We start from the raw sequence: 24300 nt of genomic DNA, 5'->3' as shown, positions 1-24300 counted from the left end.
TTCCCCTCCCATAGTGAGGTAGAGACTTTTTCTTGAAGACAAAAACCACTTGTGAGGATATTTTTAAAATAGCAAGCAGGGAGGGCGAGTTGCACAAAGCTGTTCTTCACCAAAAATTATTACAACTGCTGAGTTTTCTTCAAATTAAACTGTGTCAGTCGAGCTGGTTCTTTCTAGTCTATGAATTGAAAGTGTAATCCTGTTCAAGTATCAGCTTGTGGAGATTGGCATAGCATTTTGAGCTCCAGAATTGTGTTTTATGACAAGTTTAAGTCTGAGACTCTTTACTTAATAGTGTTAAGCTGGAGAAGACTGATACTATGGCACTTGTAGCAGATGTCAGTGAAACACTACTTACCCCACCCAATTGTTCAAGATGGGCATGGAATAGCATGGAATAATCTCAACTTTCTTTTTTTTGATTAAGCAACCTGTGTTTAACACATCAGTGAAAGTCCAGAAAATGGTTCTCAGCAGCAGGCTTGATCAAAACATCTCTCATTTCTATGCAGTTGTTGATCCAACTTCAAAGCTCAACATCCCCTGCTCTTATGAGAGTAAGCCCCTTCCCCATTGAATCCATCCACCCCTGTGCACCAGCTCAGCCAACCACTTTGCTCCTACTAGTTGCATAGGGACAAAAAACCACTGCAGTGTTCAGCTGACAGGAGTGCTGCACTTTAACTTTCAACACTTTGTTTGAAAACTCACCCCACATTCCTTTAGAGTCTTGTTGTATGAAAGCTAGGGATCACGGGATCTGGAAACACTATAGATTGGTGATAGAAGTGCTCACAAAGGCAGTTCTTTTCAGCTAATTTAAAATAAAAAGACGGGTCTAAATCAAGAATCTCCTTCAGATACTTCTGTGCATCATTTTAAAACATAGAATTTTATTAATAAAAATCACTGTGATTTAAATAAATAAAAACTTCAATTTATGCACAATAGATTTTTCTGTACAGGTGTGAAACTGCGTTACTTGTTTGGGGGCTATCAGCATTCTCAACACAAAGATCAATATTATAAAAATATACCTGATCTTGGTTTAAAACAGGAGTCATTCCAGAGATGTCTGTAGACAGCTCACGTAGCTTATGTACAGTGCACAAAAGGAACAGACTGGAGTGGGAAGAACTGTTGGTACAAATTCACTGGGGTATCTTCAGAAAAGATGCAATCGTTAGACCAGTGCAGTGAGTTCCCCAGCATCACAGCCCTGCTCCAGGCATCTCTTTTGTATCAGTTACTGCATTCCTTGTGTGCTTCTGGTGGCAGCAGCGTTTTTCACAGAGTTTGACCAACTCAGACACGATGAAAACTGAGGAAGCCAGTCCAGTAAGAAAGAGCAAGTCTGTTGAGAGGAAACAGAGCATGGGCAAACACAGTGGGCAGCTGGGTTTTGTATTGGGCTGAGGGTCATCCTGCAGTAGACACCTGTTCTGGTGCATCAGTACAGAGGTACAGCCTAGCTATGCTCATGGTAGTTGTTGACTTGGAATAGACTTGTCTACTGTCTTGTCTATTCTTGTCCACAGTAGACAAGAAACACGCAGTCACAGCTGGTACAGCCTACGTGATGGCTGAACATCATTGATCATTTAGAATCATTGAATCCCATTTCCAACAACGTGCCTAATATAAATATGATATAATTTAGCATGGTAGAGTTTGCTCAGTCTAATTCAGATGGTAAAATATGCATTGCGTTTCAACTCAGCAACATTTACCAAGCTTTTTGCAAAATGAAGCGACTGCATAATGATCCTGGATAGATTTATTTAACGAAAAATCATCAGACAGAGCTCATGGAAACTCAATCTGCCTGCATTTATGTACAGTAAATCAAAATTGAAAACCTACCCTGGAATATCATTAACTACAAGCATTTTTGTGTAACTGCTTCTATGTATTTATTCTCCTACCAGCAATCTCATGGGAACTATCACATAGCAACTCTGCAATTCCATCTGCTTTTTAAAGTAGCTGAGAAGATGTATATGTATTTTGTAACTTACCTAGCACTCCTAAGTTCTCTGTCTGGAAGATCTTTTGTAATGGAGGGACGTATATAACAGCCAGCTGTCCCAGAAACGACCCGAGCACAGAATACAAGAACATGCGGTTTCGAAAAAAGCCTATTTCCAGTATCAGCTTTGTCTAGAGAAGAGGAAAAAAAATAAAAGGAAAAACAGCATTTCCCAATCTCCTGTTGGTATTTGAACATCAGGCTGTTTGTTTGCACATAAACTCTACCACTATTGGGAGTACTGAAGTTACATGAATGCAAACTCAGGCAAGAGCTGGATAGCTGAAAGCATTACGGTTGAACAGCGATGGATAGCAAAGATGATGAAAATCACACAGCTCTAAAGGACTGTTAAAAAAAAAAAAAGCCTTCCTATGCAAAATGTTTGCATTCTAGTGGGTTTTCTTCAGACCAGAAATTATTGTTGACACAACGATCTCACCTGAGAACGACATGTCAGAGCATTGAAGAGGTCAAAAAACACAAAACATGTAAAAGTCATGGTTGTGGTCCGGGGGGTTATGCCACCTTTAGGATTCTGGAAGCACACACACAGTTCCAGGGATTAATTGAGCCTTACAACAGTAAGTCCATGCAATAGATGAACTAAATATTCCCTGCAATGATCCCAGGCAGTTCAAAGTACAGTCAAGCAAAGGAATAAATCTACTTCTAGCTACTATAGGCAGCATCGATTTCTCCCTGCTAATTGCTGGGTTTATGATCTTATCAACCCTATTTATAACTGATGTAGATTTTGAATGAAACATATTCTAAACTGAATTATCTACACTGTTACAGCACAAACACTTTTAACTAACCAAAATGTGTAGTACTTACATGCTTGATATTCTCTACATCTATGAAACTCTAGAGGCAAAAAGTACCTTGGAGTGTTGGAATTGTTTCAAGTCACAGTTTTCTTGTTCTAGATAGGAAGGGTCAAATAAGAGACAAAACAGGAAGGCAGAAACAGAGCAAGGACTCTGGCTTCCTAACACTCTGCCCTTACTAATCCTTTCCCACTGGATGTATTTCAGGAAGTTAACGTGTACTGCCTTCAGAAATTGCCCTTCACTTCATTCTCCACCCTGATGAAAACAAGATAGGATTGCAGATTTTCCTCACCTCCTTCCAGAAGACAAAGAGGGTTCCACTAATGATAATTAGAGCTGACATGAAGATTTTCAGGATCAGTGATTTGCTGAGTATAGTGTCTGTAATACATCGAGGTGGCTGTTTGATTGTATCCTTATCAACAGGTTCAACTCCCAAGCTGCCTCAAATAGAAGAGCAATGCTGCATTTAGTTAACACAGGCTGTCCTGAGATTACACTGCTGGTAAGAGAAGATGGATCTGGAAGATTAAATTCTTTTAAATAAAGCATGAGAAATGCCAGTATTCTGGCAATATTACATAAGGCTGTATTATCTGTGAGAGCAAGATAAAGGCTCTTTTTTGTTTTGCAAAACAAACTGCTACAATGACATAATACTAAGCTATCATAGTGCATCATACCCATACGTCATCACAGAGGGAAAGCTAGGGGTGAGATTTCAGCCAACATCCCTTCCATAATGAAGATGCTGTAATTAGCAGTTCAGTGAGGTTCTTGTATCTTGTGATTTTGGTCTCACCAAAACAGGAAGATGTCAAACCTCAAGTACAGAAACAGTAAATAGCTTTAAGAGGGACCAGAAGGGAATGCAAGTACAGCTTGTCTTATTTAACCATCAAGTGATTGGCACGCTGATAAGAAATCATAACAACTCGTGCTCCTAAGCCAACACAAGCTGTTAGGTTGCTCACTTGTCTCTTTTATACCTTTGGGCTGGGGGCCCATCCATGATGATGTTGATCCATAAGATCTGCATTGCATTGAGCGGATTTGGTAGGTTGAGCACTGTTGACAGAGTAATTAAGCTCAAAGCTGAAATGCTCCTGCAAAGCACAAAAGGAGGTTTAGTCTGCATGGCCTTGCTTCCACTGTAGTTAAAGCAAACAAGAACTTACGTGCTCAGCTGGAACCGAACAAAGTTTTTTATGTTGTAAAATATTCCTTTTCCCTCTTCTATTGCATTCCTGAAAGAGAAGGGAGAATTTATTTAATAACTAGCATTAACAGCGTTTCACACTGAGCTCTTCCTATGACACTTGGAGACAAGTTACCTTCTCTAGCTCTTATCTCAGCTGAAATCAAGGCCTCAGCTTAGAAAGAGGAGAACAATGTATCCTCTGATTAAGAATGATTTTATCAGGACTAATCAATCTGAAAACTGTGGTTCACGTGGCCAGGTCTTGGTTCATAAAGCAAACATGTGACCTATTATATCCTCACTCTACTCTACGTTCTGTGCCTGTTGTTACAAACCAACAGAGTGTTGCAAATTATGCATCTTTCCTCTGAGCTTCTTGCACAAGGCAGGGGGAACAAGTTAAGATTACCCAGACCTGTGGGCACTTTTAAATCTCCAGGTAGCTACAGTAACTGAGGAATCTCTATAGCTACAGCAACAAGACGCCAGGGCTTTCAGGTGAAAGCTAGCTTTGTCACCACCACCTGAAACAAAAAGGTTATTGCAGTACATGCAACTGAAAGTGAGCCAGGCCCCACTGAAGAATTCATCTCCACTTACACATCCTGCGTCTTGTGATTTTTCCAGGCTAGTCACATAACAGCCTCATTGCAATGGATAGCCAGAAAGCATGTGAAGTAAGAAAGGGTCAGATACCAAGGAAGTCTCTGAACCTACATTACTGTTGAGAAGTCATCATCCACAAGAATCATGTTGGCAGCCTCTTTGCTGACATCTGTACCCGCCTGCCCCATTGCAATCCCAATATCGGCAGATTTAAGAGCCACAGCATCATTAACACCATCTCCTGTCATTGACACAATGGCACCAGCTCTCTGCAAAGCCTGTGGGGGAGAAGAGAGGAGGGACTCTGAAGCCAGGAGAAGTCCTGTTGCCAATCACAGGATGGGCACTGAACAGAACTGCTGCACAGTTTTGAATGTGGATTGCTTGTTAATACCAAGCATAATATTACTTGCATCTCTCAAATGACCCAGGAGAGGTGTGCAGCAGAAACACTAATGATATTGTTGTAAGTAGTGCCAATGCTTTAGCTTTGGTTTTCTGGTCATCTAAGTTTGAGCTGATCTTGTCCTGGGAGACCAGGTCATTGACAGAACTCCTGATGCCCACCCTGTGCCTTTTTTTTGCCAGGTTTATGATGGATTTGAGAAGCTTTTAGTACCTTTATGATTTTTAGCTTGTGCTTTGGACTTGTTCTAAAGAAAATTGAAATCTGAAAAACAAAAACACATGATGGTATGAGATGGATGCTAGTGGAGGTGGAACAAGGCCTTGATACTGTGTTCAAAACCATTACATTTTTGACAGTGGATGAGAGTTCTGACTCTGCCACTTGATCCAGCTCTTCCCCAGACATGGCTTTCAGTTTCCCATTGCAGAGACCAATATTCTGCCCTGCAAAGAAAAGCCCAGAATAAGATCCGCTCATCAGCTCTGGAAAAAGGCAACTATTTCCTGACTTGAGGAGCAGGGGCAGCAATTTAAGAGCTGGTGAAGGCAGTCGCCCTGGCAGTGTGGAAGCAATGCAATACTCAGGACTGGAGCTGGTACCATGTCCAGCCCTCTGCTGCTTGCACAGTGTACTTCTACAGGCAGAAGGCAAAAATAGGAAGTACAGATGCTCACACTCGAAACATTAGCAGAGTCTATAATCCCAGCAAGGCCATTTATCTCATTTAAGGACATTAGACTGAGATTTTGCCATTTCTTGCTTGAAAATAGCACAATCTACAGGAATTTGGCCCATAGTGCATAGCTGTTTTATTACTGCATTCAATATTTATTTCAGTGGAAAAGGCAGGAAGTCAGTGATATTTAGAGCCTCTATTACATAAACAAAAAGAACGATACAGGTGATCATTGATAGGTAATGTAACACAACACTGGACTGATCTGACAGTACAGGCCCACAGGAAGGAAACCAGGTTCGTTACCTATAGCCACAGCAGTTTCCAGGGCATCTCCAGTTATCATCTTTACTGAGACACCAGACTCAACAAGGACCTGCACAGCTTCCTTCACTCCAGCCCTGGGGGGATCAATTATTCCAACCAGGCCCAAAAAGGTTAGTTTGCCAAGTTCTGAACCTGAAGCCAAAGCGAGTACTGGAAACAGAGGAGGGGAAAAAAAGACAACAAAGCAAAATTACTTATACTTCATTTCCGTACATTAAAATGAACACTTAGGGGAGATCTTAACTTTTCAGTTTTCCAACTGAAAAAGTCATTCAAGCCAGATATTCAGATCTTTTTGTATAGGAGGCTCAAAAAATTGCTCTGCTTGAATAGCATTTCTGTTTCCTAGATTTCCCTTACGATTTATTGCTCTTTAATTTAAATGCCTACTAAATCTTCCCTGAAAGCAAGCAGATTGAGACAGTGCAACATTAGAGCAGACACTATATAAGTATTATGTAAAACAATAGTGCCCCTGTGAAAACAGAAATGTTTGAGGTTTTGGTTTTTTTTTTTTATTTTAATCTATGATTTGAGAAATAAATCTGTTCAAACTAGTGAAACTTTCATCATGTGAAGCAAGGCTCTGAGCACATTGCTTCTGTTCTCACTGCCTAAACTATATTGTCCAATTGGTCCTGAATAACTCCGAGATATTTTGCCAGGTATTCAGGGCAGCATCTCTCTGATGACTGAATCACAAGCTCACAGCAGCTGCCTCAGCTAATTGCTTTTCTTCTGGAAGGTGATTTGCCATTCACAAGCCAGATTTAGATATTGCCAAGCAATCTCTTACACCAGTTACTAACCACAAGACATAGGACTGGAGAACACATACATTGACTACATCTCCCAGACCTCGCTGCCAAGACATGTTCTCATTTACTTACATCCTGAGAACATGCAAAGGAGATGATGTGTCTTTGTTACTGTGTGAAAGTCTAACATATTTCTGATGTGATCTTTCAGCAATGAAGGAAATGCCACATTTATAACAAATCCTCCAATTCGTGCACTGACATGAAGTCAGGATCAAAAGGAAATCATTACGTTTGGTCCTAATAAAGAATTGAACTAAACATCAAATGAAAATGTCAGTGCCCAAATCCATGCTCTGATCCCCTTCACAGTTGCTTTTTGTTGCTCTTGAAGCAGCTCTTCAAAGCAAAACTTGGCAGAGCACTGACTAGATCAGGTGAAGCTTTTCAATGCAACTTTCAGACCGTAACTCAGATGATCACAACGCTTCAGGGAAAAGAAACATTCACTGGTACCACTGCTTATTTTCAGCTCCTTTCAAGCTCACTAATTTAAATCCAGCAGGAAAAAGAAAGAAAAAAAAAAGGGAGGAAAAAAAGAAAAGATTAATGGTAAGCAACATCCAGCAGACTGAAACCCTTCCTAGACTCTGACACGTACTATGAGGAGATCATGCAAGTGATGCTAAGGGTTAAGCCTCTGCCCATCCTAACCAAAACAGAGCAGGAAAGTATTGGGGCATAACAAGGGACACAGGCAGCAAGGACTGACCCCGTAGACCTGAGGAGCCCATTCTTTTCTCTTCCTGCTGGTAGGAGGCTTTCTGTTGAGGTGTGAGCATTAATGAGATGCCACTGCTGTTATACATAGTGCAATATCGAATCACTTCTTCAAATGCTCCTTTCATGAAATAAATATCTTCCTGATCCTTTAAAGGAAGAAGATGATGTATTTTATCAAAGGAAAAAAGTACTGGCAATGCATAAAGCTTTTCATCTGATATAAAGTCCTTTCTTTGCTCTTTTGCCTGTTTCATAATCACCCACCTGCATGTGTTATTTATAGGATGCAATGGCTTTGCTTGGGCCATTTTTCATGCTCAGCCACTGCAGACACAGTCTGATGAAACAGTATGAGTTGTTCACCCAGAGAACGATATCAACTAAAACAAGCTCCTTATTAAGCAGGCAGGGAAGAATAGCCAATGTTTTCTTCCAAACATCACATCTCCCTTCTCCTGCCAGTTTTCACCAACAGCTTCTGTTTTCCTGATCAAACCACTACACAAAAAGAATTCTCCTATTCGAGCACAGCACTACCAGCTAAAATTACACCCAAGTCAGGAATTCTGAGGTTTGCTCAGTTTCTCCTCCTGATACAGTTAACTTCTGAAAGCACTATTTGCTGAAGAGATACCATTTCATGCCCATTGTTGAGGTGCACAATTAGAAACAAGAAACCAACCCACAGGACTGCTTGCTTTACCTGATTTTTCAGTGTGCATTTCACAGCCATCCATTTTTGTTCGGAGCTAAATGGAATTTCCTTCTTTCTTGCATAACTATCTTTTATGTCAGCTAATTCCATCTGAAGTACAGTAAAATAAAAAGAGCACTGTAATGCTGAACAATGCCAAAGCTTGTCTTTATTTTTTACAGCACAGCATATGTCAAGAACTGACCATGTACTTCAAAGGCAGTTGTATTTTATAGAGCTCAAGAGAAAGCATTGGAAAGAGTAGAATCTCTATTTCAAAAAGATCTTTTCCCCTTGGTGCCTGACATGGGATAAACTAACCCATGGTTTGAAGCTTTTGCAAGAAGCATTGGGTTCTGCAAGAGCACTAACCATGGAGCTGCACTGCTGTCCAGGCCCTCAGTGGGGCTTTGGATCAACTCTGTTAGAGTTGCAGGCTTTAACATGAGGAGCTAAACCAAATGCCTGCATTGCTTCATCAACCACCTGCTGTAACTTACAGCCCACCTGAGCTCAGAGGCCACAAATTGTGTAGGGTTGATCTGATGATTCCTGGAGGTGTCTCTGAGTACAATATTCATTCAAAATTCTTATTTTATATAATCATGTTCAGAAAAATGTAAACAGCTATCAAATAATCCAAACCCAGGGTGGCCCTATGCTATGCTTTCTGGCATGGCCAGTTCTTGCTTGTTTTTCACACTCATCTTCCTCCTGAACTCTTAACTGGAATCCAGAGGAAATGTAAACAGACATTTTCGTTTGAGCACAGAAGAAATCTATGCAGAACAACTGCAGTAATTAACCAAGCAAAACAATTACTGCTGTTAGCACAGAAGCTCAGGGAAGGTGTTTGTCCATGGCAAGAGACTTACATGGGAGAGGTGTACATCTACAACCCTGGGGAGAAGAGAAAAGGAAAGAAAGGGTAAAAGCAGTCTGCAGACTTTAAAGAAGTCTGATCACTGCTGTCAGACTTAACAGGTCCAGCTTTTTTTATTATTATTTTTTAAATTCTGGAATATTTTAAATCTCAACAATCTTACCTTCATTGCAAGAGCAAGAAGAGCTCCTTCTGTGGGCTGTCCTATCACACTGTTTTTCCTGATAATGGCATTATTGACCACGCAGCCAGCCTAGAAAAAGCACTCACATGGTTCATTTCTTCCACACTAAATTAATAGCTTTTTCCATCTCTTTAAATGAAATAGAGAGAGATCACAGAACAAAAGCAACCACATCCCAAGAGATGTACTACTCCCTATAACTGCATCTCTTGAGATTAGTTCTTGTGCTTTCTAAACCTGCTTAATCCACAGAATGTACCTTTTTGGGGGGTAAATTTTACATTTTAGACAACCTGAAGCAAAATGCTATATATATATATATATATATATATATATATATATATATATATATATATATATATCAAACTAACTTCAGAAATCATGAAAACTCAGACATTCCTACCATTGCTGCTAACGTGCAGTATGGGTACAGTACATCCTAACTTCCATTTGAGGCTCCAGCTTAGATCATCTCACTATTCAAACACTCAGCCTGCACTCAAATGCCCAAGATTATATTTAATGCTAACATGAAATCCAGAGACCGTGGCAGTGCATTTACATATTGATTGCACAGCTGGCTCAAGTCTAGAGTCTGTCTACATTAAAAACCTGAAGATGGTAATATTAATTGCTCTCTCCTCTGCCAGAATCATAGTTTGTTCCGAAACATCAGTGACACTCAACTTGATGACTCTGGCCCTTCCCTACACATCTTGATTGCTGCCTTTCACCAATTAGCTTCATGTTTCATGTCATGACTACTTGGAGAATTTCTCCCTGACTGCACTCACCAGGCACTTTCTTTAAGTTACAAAAGAGGTATTTTCACACTCTTTAACTGAAATGATCTATGCTAATAAAAACTGAATGCAAATAGGGCAAGCTGATTCACAGAATCACAGAATGGCCAGGGTTGGAAGGGACCTCAAGGATCATGAATCTCCAACCCCCCTGCCACGGGCAGGGCCACCAACCTCCTCATTTAATGCTAAATTCATAACTTACACTCACCTCCACTAGTTTCCCAACTGAGACGTTGGAAAATTCTTTAAGAATTTCCTTTGATGGCAGAAGATAAACATTTCCTTCTCCATTGTAGCCCACCCCACTGACCTGAGGAAAGGAAGGAGAGAACAACTTTCTCAGTGCCAGACAACACTACACCATGTCTCCATACAATGAGGTGCACTTAAGAAAATTTCTGATTTTGAAGGGATTTTTCTTTCTAGCTCAAGGCAACGCTGCTGGTAATGAATTTTATTAAATTAAGAAAACATAAGGACAAAAAGAATCAGCTCATCTTCTGAACTCAAGTTCTGTGGAAGTACTGTGCAGCTCAGTCAAGAGATCTTGTTCTTTGTTTGCAGTGGGTTCACTGGTATTGCTAAAGCCCTGATCATGCCTGCATTTATCAACTCTGCAAGCAGGTAAATGAGCCAAGTATTAATGCACTCATAATAAATATTCCTATAATAAATAGACCCACGAGGCTCAACAGCAGATTTCAGTTTTTACAATTGCAAAGAACAGCAGATGAAGTCAATTTGTTTATGGTTTCTGAGTGGCTTTTGTACAGTCAGAGCTAGGGCTGCACATCTCTCCAGCACCGCAAAAGTCCCTTCTCTTCGACCAAACCAGTGATGTGCAATGAAATGCTTTTTTGGGGACCAACTCAACACTCCATATTTGGGCTTCGCAGAACTAAAAGCAAGTCAGCCCCACTGAGCTTGAATATGAAAGTCTATATCACATCATCACCTCCATACCTCTGCCTGGAAGCCATCTGAGGTCACAAGTCGAGTCACTGTCATCTCATTGGCAGTCAGAGTGCCCGTCTTGTCTGAGCAGATGACATTGCAGCAGCCTGATGCAAGGAAGTTTTTAAATCAGAACGCATTAAGTTATAAGGAAAAGATGAGAGGAAAAGAATTTGATTATGCTTCATGGTATTGTGCAAGTGATTTGGTTGTGAGATGCAGTAGGAGACATCTGAAGATGTCTGCATTGTCTTGAGCATCAGGTCATGAGCAGCCAAAGACGACCATGATCTCCAGGAGGTGACCAGCATATCCAGGCACTGCACACCAACAGAACAGCTATTATTATTATGTTCCAACAAGTATCAATTTCTTGCTCTGCCCCATGCTTCCTCAGATGGGCCACTTAATTAACCTTTGCTTCCCTATCTCTAAGTCAGAAACAGCACTTCCCCACCTCCCCAGAGGGCTGTGAGGCTAGAAGTGTCGAAAACTGCTGCAAAAAGCATTTTAAAATCCAGCTAAGAGTGGGAGCTGCCCCACTCATGCTTTGTTTTGTGACAACAAAGCACGCTGATGCCAGGGCCCATTTACAGCAGAACACAGCAAATGAGGGAATGAGAATACTTAACAGCATTTTGGCTATTTTCCCTTCTCAGAAAGGGAAAAAAGATGACTTTAGCACAAAAGAGAATCAGCCCCCTGTGAAGTCTGAATATCTTCCCTGGCTCTGGAGGTGACCATACAGCTTAGCAAAGACTCACCAAAATGATGATTTCTAGGTAAGAGCCTGGAGAGAATAAAACAGATTGGGCTGTGAGTAAATTAACTGCAGTTTTGACTTGACTAGCTTTTCTGTGCTATCACCTCTAATATTTCATTTTCAATTATTTACAGTTACAGAACCAGGTAAAGCTGGAGGATCATGGCCTCAAGTTGCACTAGGGAGTAGTGGAATCACCTCTGGAGGTGTTCAAGGAACATTCAGATGTTGTATTGAGGGACATGATCTAATAGGGAAATATTGGTGGCAGGTGGATGGTTGGACTGGATGATCTTGGAGGTCTTCTCCAACCTTGGTGATTCTATGATTATTTTTCACCCTTTGAGAAGTTTACCAGACACTGTAGAATTTATTTATGGAGAGTACAGCTTTTTCCACTTCTAGGTCATCTGGCAGAGTACCTGGACATCTCGCAGTTTTGCCTATTTGGGCGCAGCCCTTCTAGAACAAAATTCTTAATGAGATAAGGCAGCCTCAGATGTCTGGGTCAGGGCAGGTACAATAAAATCAGGGTGATAAGATTCCTTAACTGCAGAACAAACAAGGGCAGTTCAAACAATAGCAGCATTTCAAACTCAGACAAATCTTAGCTGAAGATCCATCTGCACAGCAGATATCTTGAACTACCTGGGCCTGGCTTGGCATTTAGTGCACACTTTAATGAGTGGTCCTAAATGCACAATACGTTTTCCCCTTCATATAATTGCCATACTGACCAAGGTCAGAATAGCAAAGCCTGGAATACAGTGACCTGGGAACGAGGGCCAGTTTGAATAATTTCAAAGGAATACTTTCAAAAGAGTTTATTCTGCCCCGTGCTGTGAGAGTAAGCTGTATGCCTTCTCAACATCCTCTCTTATCCCTACTTTCCACAGCTCTTTGGACACGAGGGAGATGGCTACACAGACTACAGGAAAGCAGATAGTTTTGTCTATGCCATCAGGCTCAACTTGAGCGTCTGCAAGGCTTTTTAGCCAGACAGCAAAGAAGTGGATAGCAGGGGCCTGTAGGATGATCCCATGGAATGGAGGAAAAGGAGAAACCCAGCCTTTCAACCCAAACAGAGCAGTCAAGGCTGCAGGAGTATTGCTCCCCATGGGCCACTGCCATGGGTTGGCTTGCAGCAGGAGGAAGATGCCACAATTGATTTCTCTCTGTATCACTCCTAAAAGACAACAGCACCCGATCACATTACTGTCACTAAAGTAAGGGAAAAAGGTGAGGAACATGAAGTAGCATTTAAGTTTGAGTGGGTTGCTCAGGCCCAGTAAGCATATTCCAAGATCAAATACACATTTTTATATTGAAATAATAAATAAGTAATAAAGCAATTAAAGTAATAAAATGATAGAATAAAAATCAAAGTGAGGCTCACTTGGACTCAGCTGAATTTGTACAAATGACCAAAACCTGTGGCTCCTTTGCAAACTCACCTAAGGTTTCTACAATGGGCAGCTTCTTCACAATCACTCTTTTCTTGGCCATACGAAGAACACCCAGCACCAGTGTCACAGTGACCACAATGGGAAGGCCCTCTGGGATGGCAGCCACTGCCAGGCTGGGGACAACAGAGAGAAAGCGGTTTTAGTGTATGGGTCAGACTGCAAATGCTGACCAATCATTCCAAAGGGATATCTCTGTGGGGTGAGTCTTCCTGCCTATATGGGCACATCTGAGTGGAACTGTGCACTGCTAACCACTGGGACTGCTGAGAAAAAAAATAAAAAGATATCTATCCAGCCCTTCAACATTTTTCTGGGTAATTTTGACAAAGCGTTCACTTTTCTTTTTCACATCGTTAAAGAGCATTAACTTCTGGTTCAGCAGGGATTTAGAGGTTGGATTTCATTCACTTGGATGGAACATGAATAATCTCTGACATCGCATCTCATGTGATAGCTACTGACTCCTGTCCATACACAGCCCCACATCTCCTACATGTGGGCACAAACTACGTCAGGAGAGAATGAGCTGCCCAGATATCCCTACGCTGTGCACACTGAATGGGGCCAACATTAAAGCCCACAGCAGCTGGCATGCTAGGAAAACTCAGATACTGGCCACATCTGTCCTTTAGTTATTTCCTTGGGTAATTGAGCACTTCCACATATGTTTCCAAAGCGTAACCGAGGAGGACTTTCAAACCCACAGGCTGCTCCCCAACATTCAGAGTTAACTGCTTTTCTTCGCCACCATATCTCATTCCCTGTTGCTCTGTTGTCCCCCCATCTGTAGTGTTGTTTTTATTTATTTATTTATTTTATTACCATGGAAAGCTTTTCTAAAGGACTCATTTGAGAGTCATGACAACATCAAACAGTAGATTTTATGGGTGCTACTAAAAACACATGGTTTATTATGTTTGATTAAGAGCTTGCACATGCATTTCAGGTCCATAAAACACACATTCCTGTCATTATGTGTAAATCTAGAAAGTACAGTAAAGGCTAATATTTGCTGTTGTTACACTCCCACTAAATTCACAGTACAGACAGGAAAGGACATTCATGGCAGGATGAGCTGGAAGTGCCAGTGAAGATTTTCAAAATACTTCATTCAGAGAAAATAAGGAAAAATATATTTTAATGTAATTGATTTCCAAAGACATCCATGCTCCTTTTTTGTTAAACTCAATTATAAAGCCAACATTAATCACACCAGGTGCAAGATCAGCATGTACTTCAGAAGGGTCTTATGCAAGCTCTCTTCTGTGAAGTGCCCATTGTTTTGAACAGAAAACTCCTTGGAATGTATTTCAGTACAAATCAAAGAGAAAGGAGCTTTTTCAAATCCTTACCTAACTCCAATGGTGAACATGCTGAGAAGATGCTTTCCTTGTAACCAGCCAATGAGCATTATTAAACCTGGTGGGGGAAAATCATCAAATTAAAAAACACTGAGAGCAGTATACCTCTCCAATCTGCTTTAGCTGCTGTTGAAGAGCAAATTATGCAATGAAGCCCCCAGATCTCTCCTTCCCCAGAATCTCTGCTTACATCTCCCAAAATCTCAGTAGTTCCCATCAAATACTTTTGAAAGCAGCAGCCCTGGAGCACAGAAGGCTCTCCCAGCTCCACATACAACTGTGAGCACTGCATTCTACTCACCAATTATGCCAAAGGAGAAAAGGGTGAGTTGCTTCCCCAGTCTGTCCATGCTTTTTTGAAGAGGGGTTTTGGGAGTCTGGGAACATGAGAACAGCTGTTTTTCTTCATGCATTATGAAAGATGAGAAGATGAAGGTAGGGCAGAATGATAGCCCCACACAGACCTGGTCATTATTACTGTGGTCCTTATAACTGCCCCATACTGCCCAGTGCTTACCCACTCCAAACCTAAGATCAAGAGTTGATTAGTTTCTAATACCTCATCTGTGTTTGGTTCAGAGATGCAGCCAGTGAAAGCATGGCTTGTGTACAACTAAAATTTTATATACCCAGAGGAAGTGGAGGAAAATAAAGAAAGAAAAACAAACAAGAGGCCATATGGTTCAGGCATCTCTCAGTCATGCAGGCATCCAATAGCAGACAAATCTAATGCATTAATCCCCAACAGTGCTCCCCCTCATGATTTTCATCCAGCACATCCACCATTTCCAGAGTTTCCAGAGTGACCCAGAAACTTTACCTCTTCAGCTTGCATCATTTTGAACACCTCTCCAAACTGTGAATTTTCACCTGTTCCAATAACTACACCCTGAAAAGAGGGGAAAAAAAAGAAAAACAGATGAAAAATCTTATATAAAAGATTCTGTGACTAACATCAGGGAAAAGACTGGGGGTAAAAGGACTCACTTTTCCCTTCCCATATCGCACCAGGGTCCCCATGAAAACAACATTGCTCAGAGTGGTTATGTCTCCAGCTTCCAGTAACACACCATCAGTCTTGTTGCAAGGTTCAGCTTCTCCAGTAAAACTGGATTCATCCACCAGCAGATCTGTAACCTAAATAAAAACATGCCATTTCTTGCACTGGTAACACACCCTTTCAAAGCTGGCCCTTGTCCATGGAGCTGCATTTACCTCTATTAGCCTGAGGTCTGCAGGGACCCTATCACCAACAGAAAGATATATGATATCTCCAGGCACAAGCTCTCTTGCTAGAAGATGCTGCAGTTTTCCTTCCCTCAGGCTAGATTAGATAAATGGAAAAAGAAGAAAAGAAACCAGGCTGTGAGCACATTATTCTTTCTGCAGGCTCAGGAATGACAGGCAGGAAAGCAAGAACTCTGCCCCAAGGATCTTGCAGTGTAAATAACAAAATCTGCACTAAGCACAGAATGATAGAATGGTTTGTGTTGCAAGAGACCTTAGAAATTATCTTGTTCCAACCCCCCTGCTATGGGCAAGGACACCTCCCATTAGACCATGAGAAGAGAGAGTTCCTTCCCTCTTGCTCAGTTTAAATTCCTGAACAGATGGGTACATTACAGAATATTTACATATCACCAATAAATGACATGAACAGCATTTATATAGCAAAAACCTTACAGACCCCCAGTTCCAACCCCATCACAGGTATGGACATCTTCTACTAGAGCAGGTTGCTCAAAGCCCCATCCAGTGCAGCTCTGAACACTCCAGGGATGGGCACCCACAGTTCTCTGGGCGGCCTGTACCAGTGCCTCACCACCCTCCTAGTGAAGAATTTCTTCCTAATTTATTTAAATCCACCCTTGTCCTGTCAATCCAATTCCTGATAAGCTGCCCCTCCCCAGCTCTCCTGAAGGTCCCGATTAGTTATGCTGCAGTGCTGTCTCCCCAGAGCTCTATCTTCATCTTCCAGACACTGCTTTCTCATTACACCAGCAACGACCTGCAGTCATACTCCTTGCCAGCCAGTTCTGCTCTCATAACCCATAGGACTCGCACCCTACCAGCCAGCTGCGCCTCACCAGTTGCACTCAGGAGGAACCAACTTGTTCAGTTCTTCCAGAGACTTTTCAGAACGATACTCCTTTTAAATCAGAAAGGAAAAGAAACCAAGTTAGGTGAGCAACCTGCTGGGGGCGGTGGGGCTGAGCCCTGCTTCACGTACCTGGATGAAGGCCACGGTGACCACGATGAGCACAGCCTGAGGACAGAGAGATGTTACAGGCACTTTGGCTTTGGGAAGCAAAGGGCTGGGGTACAGGAGATGTGCACCTACCATGGTGATGCTCGCAGCATCCTCGTACTCCTTAGTGATGACGCTTACCAAAGCAGAAGCCAGCAGCAAGAGAATGAGGGGATTTTTAAACTGGAAAAAGAAATGAAATGAATAAGAACATAAACATGGTCTGAGCTGGTCTCAGAGCTGTTCAGAAAGGGCTGGAGATGCTGTCTGGCTGCAGGAACCTTCCTGTATGGAATGGGTGCAGTGTTTGTAGTCAGATTGGGGTCCACAAGGACAGGGCTGAGGCTCCCACCAACACACACTGATGTCTCCACTTTCCCCCACCTTACAGGCAAGGGTTGCCTTTTCAGACACGTAGGGCAGGGCTAGCTCTGAAATCTCCTTAGAGAAATGACAGGCACAGACAAAACCTTTTATTGTCTTTTAGAATTTGATACTAGAACTCCTCTCTTCCCCACCCTCCCCCCTCCCCCCCCCCCTTTTCTCCTCATTAATCTGCCAAGCTCTGCCCTGGTCACAGGAGCCAGCACTGTCAGGTGTTGCAACCCCCCCCCCCCCAAAATGGGAAACATCACCAAAATCAGCAGCAGAATGGGGAAAGCCACACACTACAGGAGAGTATTGTCACTTTTTCCTTCACTTCTGGCAAGGATTTTAAGGGCCCTGCTCCCACACGCAAAAATCACCACTTCATTTAGCTAGCATGGGAACTGGTAGAACTGAATGGCACTGAATAGTTTGTTTCATGTCCTCATAGGAGAAATAATTTGTTAAGGTAGTCAAGGAGGAGTCAAAAAAACAAAAACCAACCTACCAACCAAACCAAACAACCCAGCATCTCATTTTTTTTTTACTGAAAATAAAAGAATCCTTGAAGAGATTTAGTGATGCTTACATCAAAGCAATAAAAGTGTATTGATCACACAGGAAAAAAAGGATAATCCATGAAATAAAAAGCAAGTTTTCCAAAACAAGGAAAATCTTCATTATCCAGCTAAGACTACATCAAAGGGAGCAAAGTAATAATAATAAAAATTAAGAAAATAGCCAAACAGTCAAATTGCTAGCTGAAAACAAATAGGTAAATAAAACCACTCTTCTTATTTGGTTAAAAACTCAAAGGATCACAAAATCACCAAGGTTGAAAAAGACCTCCAAGATCATCCAGTCCAACCATCCACCTACTGCCAACACTTCCCCACTACACCATGTCCCTCAGTACCACATCTTAACCTTTCTTGACCACCTCCAGGGATGGTGACTCCACCACTCCCTGGGCAGGGAAATGATCTTTCAGAGAAAAAAAATTAAAAACATTTCCTTGGAGAGGTGAAAGATGCTTTCCATGTACATGAGAGTATTTAAGAAAATTCAAGATAAGCTGGTTGGGGAAAAAAGGACAGCAAATCCACCTTCTGCCTGACTCCTTGGGTACAGCTGGCTTTCCCAAACCTTCCCTGATTTTATCACTTACCTTAAAAAGAACAGATGCGCTCCAGAAACCAGTTCACTGAGCTATAACTTTTGATTTGTGGGCTGCATGGAGATAAAAAGGTTTATTTTTATTTTAAGATGTTATCTCCAGGTTAAATGAACCCGCATCTGCACCTCACAATGGCTTTACTGTGGGAACAGCTTCTGGATCTGGGGCACATCCTGTCCCAGGACTGAATTCATGGAATATTTCAACACAGAGACTTGCTTAAGCCACCCCAGTTAGGGGCTGTCAGCAGGAACCAGGAATCTATGCCAGAAACACTTACCTGGTCCAGGTATTTCTTCCATATAGGCTCTGTGGCATCTACTGAAAATTCATTCCAGCCATGTTTTAACCTTCGCTGCAGCACGGAAAACTCGGAGAGCCCAGTTTGTAAATCAACCTCGCAGGACATCAAAGAAAAACAACGTTACATGGTGTAGGATACTCACAGAAAACTACAAAAGCAAGCCTAAACAACAGACTCTCACTTCACCCAGGAGTAAAGCAACTCACTGAGAACCTCCCTCTTGTGCCTCAGCACCTCTCCATCCATCTCACTGGCCATGAGCAGCAGTCACAATGCCAGGCACTGCACCCAGTCCTGCCAGGGCCAACATCCCTGCTGGGGACCAGCAACTCCACTCAGCAGCAGCAATGCTGTGAGCAGAGGATGGGGCAGAGCTGGGGTGTGGGGTCAGGCTGTGAAGTCAGCCGGGAGTGATAAAAACAGGAATTTTGCCTCTGAAATGAAACCTGCCCTAAAAAGCAGGGTAAATATGTTGTGTGCACTTGCATGATGATTTCTAAGGAGCTGATGATGATTTGGGTCAATAGCTGCACAGTCTGCAGTGTTATGTTTGTGAATAGAGGTAAAACCCCTTACGTTTAAGGCTTTAGCCAAGTCTTCTTTATGGCATTTACACGCATCTTTCGGTAGCAGAACTGTCACTTCCTTCTCCTGCTCAATGACTTCCAGCTCACGCTCCTGGCTCTGCAGAAAGGAGATAAAGCACTTGTTAGATGAGGGCCCCATCAGCAGAAACCATTTAGCATTTCTCTTCCTCAACCCCATTCTCTTATCCTGCCAGCCCTGTAGCCCCATAAGTAGCAAAACCACATCCCCATCACAGCACTTTATAACACTCCCTAATTAATCCTCAGCCCCAAAGTCAGGTGCACCTCATTGCCCTACAGCCTCAGCATTCGCTCCGAAGTAGCTGGGAATGATGGCTCTGTGCCTGCAGGCAGGAGACCCTTCCTGTGGGGGTGGGAGAGTAGGACATTTGCTGTCCTGTCAGAATGACCAACAACATTACTACACTTAATTCTGTTTGATTATTAGGCTAAATGCTGATGGTTTTGCTCACCCCTGTGTACATCCAATGGTCAGCTTATCTCCACTGCAATCCCCTCCAGCTGCTTGGCAGAGAGGGGCAGGCAGGGATTGAGACCAGCTGAGTGGTTTTCTATCAAACCCTCACAATAACTGAGGTGCTGCCTCCATTGAAAGGCTGCCTGAACCTTCTCTGGGGTTGTTATCAGCTGGCAGAAAGCAACACGATTAGGAGCTGAATTGCCAAAAGACAAACATGGGGCAGTGCTGTGGGCAGGAAGGCATGAGGGGCCCTGTTGTTTGCAGGGATCCCGCCCAAGATAAGCATTTTGACATGCCAGTGTTTCACTGTGTGTTCTATGTTCAGAGCAAGGAAAGCCTGGTTCTCCTTGTTAAAAACAAAACCAACCTGTCAGAGGGAAAAAAGAATGGTAATGGTGAGCTAGGACGATTTCTGTCCCAACAGGAGGAAGCAGACCCTACCTCCATTGCCTCCAAGTGAGAGAAACCAGCCTCATCTTATGGAATTTATGGGTTAATGAAAGGTGTTGGAGGATGGGAAGTGGCACAGGCACGAGGCAATGTGCCTACAGTTCTACATGGCTGGTGGGAGCAGCCAGGTCTGCCAGCTCCTGCTCTATCACTGGTATTTACCTTTGGGAAGGTGTGGAGAAGAGGAATGACGGAAGCACATGCTGGATGTCTGAGCACCATGGCTGCTGTGAATGAGTGCTTTTACTGCTGTGAGCTAATCAATAGTGATCAGCCTGTGCCTGGCCATGACTGCCCATCAGCATGGCATGGCTTTTACTCCCAGGACAGCTCCAGTGATGTACAAATTGGGAGTATGTTTTGCATCGTTTTCTATCTATGTTTTAAACCAGATGTGGGCTATCAATATTAACAATTCACATTTTCAGCCCTTTATCCCTTATATTGAGTGGGCACAATTTCCCTTATATTGAGCACAATAGAGTGACATCATACAGCTGGGCAGCAAGACACAACAAAACCAAAATCAGAATTTACCCATTACTTTGCAAGCTCAGGGGATGTTGGGGGACAGGAGAGCTTTGTGGCAGAGCTGTGCAGCTGCCTGCCTCATCACCTCCATCCCTGACCCTAAAACAAGCCATCAATTGTTATGCAGAAAGGGGAAAAACATGGAGATCCTGGACCAGTCTGTACGTTGTAATCTGGTCATAAGTGGGCTAAGTTATTTAGACTAAGAAGAGGTCATTTAAAGCCTTAAGCAGAAGTCTTCTTCTTGTGTATTCTTCATGCTTATTGAATGAAGTAAGCCCACCTCAGCCCTGAATGGAGGACAGGGCTGGGTAGTGTCTGTGCTCCAGGCTTTGGCTCCTAAGACTTGAGTGGATTCAGTGCCACAAGGGAAAGGGTTCTGCAGATGCAATGTGCATGGGGTGTCAGGGAAATGTGAGTCATTTACCAGGCTAAATCACAGCCTGGGAATATGCTCCTGATACATCAAGTTGTTCAAGCCATGGCAGTTACTGGGATGCTTACAAAATACAAAGAATTGTTGGGTGAACTTAAATAGAACAGCTTGGAAATTTTCTTTTTGAGGGTGTAATAACTGTGCTATTCATTACTCCACCCCAGAGACTAGCAGTGACTCCACAGGCCTTGAAGCAGTTTCTATTTGTGACAGCATTATTAGAAGCTTTTCTGGTGTGCCCCTAAATAACATCTATGGAATGAGACCCCTCCTGACATCCTCCAGCCTCTGCAGAGCTGTGCTGCAACGGCTGCCTTGTGTTCACCTGTAATGGATCCTCCAAGGACCTGCCTGAAGCCGCTGGGCTTTCACATCTCTGCCTATTCGCCGTGCCCACAGCAGAAACTGGTCACTCCCACCATGCTATGAGCGTGTCACACTCTGCAGGACCACAGCTATAATTCAAGCAGGGCGTACATCCCACAGCAAATATGTATCACTGTTTCTTTTGGCACAGCAGCAGAACGAGCCGGCCTAATTGCTGGAGGCACTCTGCAGTGTTAGAAACCTCAGCCTGCCATCGAAACAAGACTGCAGACACTCGCAGCCTCAGCCGCATCGCCCTCTCCTTGGGTCTGGGGCTGTGCTTGAGGAGCACGGAGCAGCACCTCACACCATGCTGCTATGGGGAAGAGCTCAATGCCTTGCTTTCTTCTCTCTGTCACGCTGATCAGCCCCTCTGCTGGAAAGACAAGGCTCTGAAAGGCTCAGAGGATTAGCAGAAGTGATATCTGAGAACAGGCCTCGGTCAGATGATCGCAGGAAAGAACCTGAGGATCTGGAAGTGTATGGATGGTTTTGTTGGGACAGGATTAAGGGTGAACCCTGCGTGCTGAGGATCGGGTTCGTGTGGGAGGGCACCGCATCGCTCTGATGTGTGGGAGAAAAGCACACAGTGTCTTGAGCAATGGAAATCCCTGTGCTGAGCAAGTGTGGCAACAAAAGAATCCCAGCCTGCAAGTTTTAGTGGAGAAAAACCAACAGTAGCAACAAATGTGACACCTGAACCACTGTGCTTTGACCCATCAGTGACGGTAACGATAAGAGGTAGTAAAAACCAGCATTCATACATCAGCATCTTTCAGGAAAAGCGAGCACTGTGGAGCAGGCTCCTCCAGCTGAGCTCAAGCTGAGCTCAGTGCAGCAATGCCCAGGAGCAGCACAGGGAACCCACGGGTTGGGTGCGCTGCCCAGCAACCCGCAGACCCTGAGCGGTGTGCACTGCATGCAGCCCACAGAAACAAGCCCCCTCCTCACCCCACTGCCTGGCAGACATCGTTACCCCCATCCCAGCTCGCAGAGCACAGCCACAGCCACATCACACTCCCACAGCACAGAGCAGACCGGCAGGCGGAGGCAGCACTCAACCCCAAGCACAAAAAGTATTTCAGCAGGTCCCGGCAAAGGCTTTGGGAAATCCTCACCTCCTCTTCAGGCTCGGTGCTCCCAAGGGGCTGATATTTCTGCATGAAGTGAGCAGATGGCCGTTTGGGGAAGAGTTTGGCGAGCACTCCTTCCACCATCTTTGCCGGGGCGGTGGGAGCACCCGGTGCCACGGGTGCTGCTTGGATTGCCCTGCAAGCGCAGGGCTGTGGTTACAGGCAGGGAGAGGCAGTGTTACCTGCTGCCAAGTCACGCCTTCGGCTGCAGGTGCCGGAGGGAGGCTGCACACCCTTCGCCCATAAAGCCAGAGGAAGCCTGTCTGTGTTTAAAGCCTGTCTGTGTTAAAGAGGTTGTGGAGATACGAGAGTATGGTGTGTGTGTGCACAGCACCTGGAGATCACACTGAGGGCTTAGCAGCTTGGGTTTTCTTCTGCTTGGGCACCGATGCACGGTGTGTGTAAGGTGAGCCCCCAGCCCGCTCAGGTGAACCCACTGTGAGTCTGTGGTGCTGATTTATTAAATAGCGCGGTTGTTCACGTGCCAGAGGGGAGTGTTTTCTTAGTGGATCCCAACATATGGATGAGGTTAACCAGCTGCATCCTTTGGGAGATTTACAGCTGCCTGTCAGGGAGAATCATGCTTGGGTCTGCACCAGGAAACCTACAGGAAACACTCCCCCAGGCAGCGTGACTGCAGGGCTCACTGAGGCTTAAACTGTCCCTCTGGGGTAAGCAAACTCCAGGGAAAGCTGTGGTTAGGGAACAAAGGTTATTCCCAATTAAAGGAAAAAAAAATTGTGCCACTATCTGCAGAAGAACAGTTTTCTCCCAGCACCCCAATCTCGCCTGTGGTGCCCAAAGCCTGGCCAACTTCCAACCACTGAACCTTTCAGTGCAGCCTTACTTGCATCTTCCAGGTCCCAGCTCCAGCAAAAATGGAGGAGCTCTAGGGACACCCCTAGATGCTGTAAGATGCAGGGAATACTTGTTCCCAACACACCGTGCTCCACTGAGGATTCTGTTCCAAAGACTGAGGGAAGAGCAAAATGATTGGGAAACACTCTGCAAACAGCCAGCCTCTTGTAAAACAAGGCTGGGACTTCCTACCTCTCTCAGCTCCCGATTGAGAAATGCTTTCTTAATGACCCGAAGCGGATGCGTCAGGCAGATGAAGGAAGTTCCTGCATCACTGCAACAATGCTCCTTCCCATGGGAAAACAGCCAGGATCATGCTGGGCACTGATTTTCTGGCAGTTCATATCCAGGTCTTCAGGGCCTTAGTCAGGGCTTGAAGGCAGCCAGGGCTCTCAGAGGCACTGGGAAGGCTCAAAACTTACTAAAATCTATGGGAATGAGGTGCAAATTATCCCAGTATTCAACATGCATTTGACTATTTTCTCTCCTTCTGTAGCTTTTGCAAAGAGCAGGAGTGCATCCAGCTGGCTTAACCATGGTCCTGATAAAAAGAGAAGGAGACTACCTGACAAGAAAATGCATCCCTCTGGTCATCTGAGCACGTATGTTATGGGCACAGCCTTGGGG

At 43.7% G+C, this 24300-nt stretch overlaps 1 protein-coding gene across 5 annotated transcripts; it reads right to left on the bottom strand.

The window, feature by feature from the left end:
- Positions 1-660: 660 nt before the first annotated feature.
- Positions 661-24225, bottom strand: ATP2C2 (ATPase secretory pathway Ca2+ transporting 2). Of its 5 annotated transcripts, none has more exons than XM_090149424.1 (27): positions 22801-24225; positions 19408-19515; positions 18808-18924; positions 17078-17167; positions 16967-17002; positions 16824-16885; positions 15952-16060; positions 15724-15873; positions 15557-15625; positions 15038-15113; positions 14728-14794; positions 13364-13488; positions 11156-11253; positions 10401-10502; positions 9366-9455; positions 8329-8430; positions 7615-7771; positions 6064-6234; positions 5427-5524; positions 5292-5342; positions 4784-4950; positions 4044-4112; positions 3855-3971; positions 3158-3305; positions 2472-2567; positions 2019-2160; positions 661-1354 (listed from the first exon to the last, which is right to left on the bottom strand). In XM_090149424.1, exons 1-27 carry the CDS (start codon positions 22897-22899, stop codon positions 1212-1214), a joined length of 2859 nt encoding a protein of 952 aa, XP_090005550.1. In that variant the 5' UTR covers positions 22900-24225; the 3' UTR covers positions 661-1211. The 5 variants fall into 5 exon arrangements, with proteins under 5 accessions (XP_090005550.1, XP_031471280.2, XP_031471279.2 ...); XM_031615420.2 differs by lacking the exon at positions 22801-24225 and adding an exon at positions 19568-19649; XM_031615419.2 differs by lacking the exon at positions 22801-24225 and having other exon boundaries at positions 19408-19683.
- Between the last annotated feature and the right edge of the window lie 75 nt (positions 24226-24300).

The sequence above is a fragment of the Phasianus colchicus genome, chromosome 13 (genome assembly GCF_987193195.1).
Source record: "Phasianus colchicus chromosome 13, bPhaCol1.hap1.1, whole genome shotgun sequence".
Classification (NCBI taxonomy): Eukaryota; Metazoa; Chordata; class Aves; order Galliformes; family Phasianidae; genus Phasianus; species Phasianus colchicus.
This window is presented reverse-complemented; position numbering and strand designations above follow the sequence as displayed.

Excerpts from the sequence above, each read along its gene's own strand:
- ATP2C2 (XM_031615419.2), bottom strand. The coding sequence starts at position 19,626 with ATGGGGCTACAGGGCTGGCAGGATAAGAGAATGGGGTTGAGGAAGAGA. Across the intron at positions 8,431-9,365 it reads TTCTTGCTCTTGCAATGAAG|ATGGAATTAGCTGACATAAA; the intron begins GTAAGATTGTTG and ends ACTGTACTTCAG. Across the intron at positions 3,306-3,854 it reads GATGGGCCCCCAGCCCAAAG|CTTGGGAGTTGAACCTGTTG; the intron begins GTATAAAAGAGA and ends TATTTGAGGCAG.